The following is a 6,040-nucleotide window of genomic DNA, read 5'->3' as shown; positions in this document are numbered from 1 at the left end:
CACAAATAAGAAATAGTCAAAATAATAATATGTAAAAGCAATTTTAATCCAACATGGGGTTGTTTTTATTTGTAAATGCGACAGTCGCTAACTAAATATTAATCAATTTTCTGAAAAAATCATCGATTACATGTTATTGAAAATTTATATGCCCATAGTTTACGTAAAATTGTAGTTCGTAATCAACCATGCAATAAATAAATCGTTCGAATTTACTGGAAGCATGCTTTTAGTGTTTTTGAATTTATAAGTTAATATGTGAGCGATTTCGAAACAATTCTGTGCACGGAGATATTGTTTCATCTTCAGTTGTTAGTCTAATTATGTTCATTCCATTTCGAACTAATTATTATCAAAACGAGAATAAATCAAAACAGCCGCAGGTTCGGTATCAAACAGAAGCTAATGTAATAATAAGAATCATGAACAGCATTGTAATCCATGAAATGATTACTTTTCAAACAAAGCAAATATTTGCTAAGCATACGTTAAAACAGTCAAGTGTTATTCCACGCCTAAATAAAATAGCGCTAGAAATTTGTTTCATCTGATAATAATAAACAGATAAATTATTAAAAAGTTTTAATACTGAGTGATTAAATCAAAGTTTAGCTAGTTTTGAAACAACTTTCGACAATTAATCGAAATGGGCTGAAAATGGCGGAAAATTGGTTTGCTGAAAACTAAAATGTATTGCACGAGGATGCGTATTTTGACAGAATATAGCAGTAAAATCTCAAGAATGGTTCATTAGCTGAATCGCACAAACTCCAGTTCAGTTTAAAGTAAGTTAACGATGGGCAACTTTCCTGTCTATTAAGATAGGCAACGTGCCAATTTTAAAGGCAATTTTTCCAGAAAAATCAGAATGTGTCCAATCAGACTTTGCAGTAACTCTCTAATCAATCCATATACAACCATACCAAAAAAAAGATTTTAAAATTGTGAAAAATCATTTTTCACCCAAAACGCGAAAACAGCAAAGTCTATAGCCCACGAAATTTCGAAATTTTCGCAAAACCTATTTTTCTCCAAAAATAGTATGAGAATGTAGGAAAAAATTAGAAAACAACAATGAGCTTGGTCCCAAGTTCCGCGACTGCGTATTTCTCGAGATATTGTAAAAAAACTGAAACGAAAATATAAATTTAATAGTGATGAAAGGAAAAGAAATAAAATATAAAAGTTGAAAACGTCTTAGTAGAAAATGATTTTGTTAAAATTTATCAAGAAATCCACAATATTTTCAGCAAAAACAGGTTCTTGTTTAAATAACATTTGTTCCTGAATTTTGTTTTCATATTACAGCATCCAAAAAGTTTCAAATTTTTGTTAGCGCTATTTCCTTGACTGAATACGCTACAGAAATAAGAAATAGTCAAAATAATAATATGTAAAAGCAATTTTAATCTAACATGGGCTTGTTTATATTTGTAAATGCGACAGTCGCTAACTAAATATTAATCAATTTTCTGAAAAAATCATCGATTACATGTTATTGAAAATTTATATGCCCATAGTTTACGTAAAATTGTAGTTCGTAATCAACCATGCAATAAATAAATCGTTCGAATTTACTGGAAGCATGCTTTTAGTGTTTTTCAACTTATAAGTTAATATCTGAGCGGTTTCGAAAGAATTCCGTACACGGAGATATTGTTTCATCCTCAGTTGTTAGTCTAATTATGTTAACTCCATTTCGAACAAATTATTATCAAAACAAATACTATATTTAAGGCTTATTTTATTATGTGGAATTCAAGGAGTGTTGAAAATTAGAATAAATCAGAATCGCCGCAGCTTTGGTATGAATGAGTAGCTAATGTAATGATAAGAATCATGAGCACCGTTGTAATCCATGAAATGATTACTTTTCAAACAAAGCAAATATTTGCTAGGCATACATTAAGACAATTACGTGTTAATCGACGATGAAGAGCATTAACCTTATAAATTCCTTTCAGTTGATGATTATAAAATCATAAATTAATAGAAAGTTTGTATATTGAACGAATAATTCCCATTTCAGCTAGATTTGAAACAACTTTTGACAACTTAATTGAAATGGACTGAAAATGACGGAAAGTTAGATTGCTGAAAACTAATATATATTGCCCAACGATGCGTATTTTGACAGATTATAGCACTAGAATGCCAAGAATTGTTCATTAGCTGAATCTCACAAACTCTGGTTCAGTTTAAAAAGAGTGTCTGATGGGCAACTTTCCAGTGTATTAAGATAGGCAAAGGGTCAAATTTGAATGCAATTTATTCCACAAGTACGGGATTCTGCTCAATCAGACTTTGAAAGACTCTCTAATCCACTGATATGTAATTATAACCATCAAAAGATTTCAAAATTGTGAAAAAACATTTTTCATTCAAAACGCAAAAGCAACACAGTCTATGTAGCCCACGAAATTTCGAAATTTTCCAAAATCCTATTTTTCTCCAAAAACTGTGCGAGAACGTAGGAGAAAATTAGAAAACAACAATGAGCTTGGTTCCACGTTGATGGACTGTGTATTTCTCGAGATGTGGTAGAAAAACTGTGATTAAAATACGATTTTAATGGTGAAATGAAAAAAAATAAAATGTAAAAGTTGAAAAGATATTAGTAGAAAACGATTTTGTCAAAGTTTATCAAGAAATCCACATTATTTTGAGCAAAAACAGGTTCTTGTTTAAATAATATTTGTTCCTGAATTTTGTTTACATATTTACATGTGTACATCATCTAAAAAGTTTCACTTTTTTGTTAACAGTATATCCTTGATTGAATACACTACACAAATAAGAATTAGTCCAAATACTAATATGTAAATGCAATTTTAATCCAACGTGTGGTTGCTTTTATCTGTAAATATCACAATCGCTAACGAGTTATTTCATCGAATTTCTTGAGAAGTCAACGATTTACGATGACTGCATTTACAGTTCATTTTCATTAGCGGGATTCAGGGAGTGTTGTAAGGGAAAAATACACTCATTGAACCATAAGTTTAATATCACTGAAAAGTTAGTTGAATAATGAAAATGATGTGAAGCACAGTAATGAGTCATATGATTGTTTATTAGCAAATAAAAGATATGGAAAGCATACGATAGTACAACCAGGTATTGATCAATGAGAAAGTGAAACAACGTTGAATATTGATATCAATGGTGCATTACAAAGTTATGAATTTAATATAGAGTTAAAATATCAGATGTTCTATGTCCATTTCCTGCCGATTTGAAGCAACTTCCATCAAATCACAGGAAATCAAAGGAAATGCAGTATCTATTACCGCATTTTTCACACAATTTCTAGTAGTGTAGTTTTTGAGATTTTGCTGTAAATAAGTTACCAAATTTGGATGTTAATGGTAAGGCCAAAAAATGTATGCGTTTGATAGTCACGCATAGAAGTGGCTTTGATTAAAATTTACTTCGACGCAACGAATCGTTTCCGCAATAAGGATGCTCTTTGAAATAACAGAATAAGATAGAATTTGTACTTGATTTTCATTTGTTTAATACAGGCTGCATGTACTTCAGACGTTTTATTTGAGCTACTGCAATCAGTGATAACCATTTAGAAATAGCGTACAATGAAATTTGTGATTTTCAGATTAAACGTTTATTGTAACATAATATTTCTTTCATAAATCCCTTTTTCTAAAATGAGATTTGAACTAAGTTCCTACGTATCGCAAGGAGATGTTCATTATTGTAGATAGATGATTATACAATGGTTATTATACATGCAGTCTGTGAAGCTGAGATGAAGGTTAGTCAGCGAAACTGAGATCCATTAATTTGCAACTAAAATAGCCTGTAGTGATACATACAAAAAACGTTAGTACAATAGTAAAGATGACTTACCGCTTAACTATCGGTGATATTGAAGAGGTGACTTTATCGAATTTCTTGACTGATGATCTTCACACTGATTACTACGAAGATGACATTTTGAAAAGTAGGTCAAGTTCACGGAAATGGAATAATATGATCTTGCCTTTAGTAATGTAAACTCATTTTTCTAAGTAATAGCGCAATGGTATATAAACATTATTGTAGACTTTACTAACTGCTAAAAGTTATTACGATTTCAATGAAATTCAGCAAAGTATTGTATACAAAATGTTGAACAATTCCCAATGATATGCTATTCACGACAATTTCATGATGTTCGTTTATCTAAATACTTTTCTATTTCTGTTGTGTTATTATGATTCAAATGATCGTTCATATATAAATGTTTATGGATTTCTTGGTGATTTTCTTTCAAGTTGAATTGCCGCCTTTTGTTGAACTCCACTTGCTCACCTGAATATCAGTGGCAGCTGAACGCTGAATATGCTGTTGAAATGAAATATTGCAAGATTATTTTTTCACAAATTATTAGAAGGAATTCGATGGCTAGTTTTCATTACGTTCAGCAAACATAGTTTCCGCATCCTCTAATGTAAAATCACATCAATAAGCATTTACAATATCAACTATTATATAAGTACTCACATCTACATTCAAATGAATTGCCCAAATATAGCAAATTAAGTGAAGTATTGAATTTAGTTTTGAATGTAACGACAGGTGATCATATTTTATCACTCTTACTCTCAGTTTCCTTAACATGAAAATTTTCAAACGTAGCCTTGACGTTTGTGTTCATTGATTTGATCGCTTAGCACTAGCCTGATTTTTCAATTTCTGTTGAAAGCCGCATGTAATTTGCTATTCTTGAGCATTTCAATGGCATTCGCTCTCAGTCATACCTGTGATCAGAAGGTGGACCTAGGTTTGGTACCCTCTTTAGGCAGACAGTCAGCGTGACATGAGTAACACAAATGATAATAGAAGTAATCTTTTTGCGGCCTTTCAGCTTACTCAACGATTACAAACATCACCGTCTCGTTGATGCAGCTGCATCTTATCAGTACAGAATTTGTCAGTACCTCACACAGTGGATCTGACAAACATGATAGAATTTTAGAAAACGTTTTGTCCCTTGCGTTTTGTTTGCAACCAACGAGCTGATGTCCTACTCCATACCACTCCACATATTAACTCATGGACGAGCTATTTTTCAGGTCCCCGATGACTACCACTGGACTGACTGGAACTAGCATGCAAGAAAATTCATATTCTGCTACAAATGCGTATCACTTGATTGTCCAGGAGTAGTTGGGCGTCACCACTACACATTGTGGTGATCACATAATTTAGCACTTCACACTCCTGAAAGAGCACCAGCGTCTCGACTACGTCAACAAGCCTGATAGTTATCTGAACGACTTCGTCTAAGAATTCAGCAGTTGGAAAATATTTTCTGAAATTCATATAATCTGTGATAACCAACGAATCCTGGTAGCTAATGAAGAGGACATACGGTGGAAGTCAGTTTCTGCTCCTTTCCGCCTTTAAGAGTATTTGAGGTGTCAATCAGTTTATGGAACGAATCACAAATGGTACACGTGTAAACTTGTATAAATATACACAACTGTACGATTTTCAAGAAGTAGCTGACTATGCCTACTTTATAATATGCGAATTAAATCGTCCAATGTCCCATTGGCTGTCACTATGATGCTTTCTATTCGCCCTCAACAACTGGAAATTTCATTCTCGCATTGGCTGTAATTACGATGCGTTTTATTCGCTGTCATCAAAGGCAAATTTCATTGGTACACCGGCTGGCATTAGGTCGCATTCCATTGGTCGCGTTTATATGCAAATTTCATTCTCCCACGTCGTATTCGCTGTCACTAAACGCGTTCCATTCGTTGCCATCATGAGCAAATTTCATTGGTCAACCGGCTGTCACGACGTCGCATTCTATTGGTCGTCATTATATGCAACTATTCGTTGTCATCATAAGCAAATTTCATTGGTCCACCGGCTGTCACGACGTCGCATTCTATTGGGCGACATTATATGAAAATTTCATTCAACCACGTTTCCATTTGGCTGTCAATAAGACGCGTTCTCCTATTTGGTCCATCCTGTATGATGAATTTCTTATATAAAGTAAAAAATCCCGACAGAAAAATCCTTT

General features: G+C 32.9%; 1 protein-coding gene across 1 annotated transcript; it reads right to left on the bottom strand.

Annotated features, from left to right (window-relative positions):
* Positions 1-53: 53 nt before the first annotated feature.
* Positions 54-1,552, bottom strand: Tsp_05435 (hypothetical protein; the record flags this gene model as incomplete). The annotated part of the gene is made up of 5 exons (XM_003371731.1): positions 1,526-1,552; positions 1,416-1,453; positions 964-1,129; positions 488-547; positions 54-91 (listed from the first exon to the last, which is right to left on the bottom strand). Coding segments are annotated over exons 1-5 (329 nt in total), but the record flags the coding sequence as incomplete, so codon positions are not given.
* Between the last annotated feature and the right edge of the window lie 4,488 nt (positions 1,553-6,040).

Source organism: Trichinella spiralis, assembly GCF_000181795.1.
Source record: "Trichinella spiralis strain ISS 195 chromosome Unknown Scfld9, whole genome shotgun sequence".
Taxonomy (NCBI): Eukaryota; Metazoa; Nematoda; class Enoplea; order Trichinellida; family Trichinellidae; genus Trichinella; species Trichinella spiralis.
The sequence above is the reverse complement of the archived record's forward strand: the minus strand, read 5'-3'. Positions and strand labels throughout refer to the sequence as shown.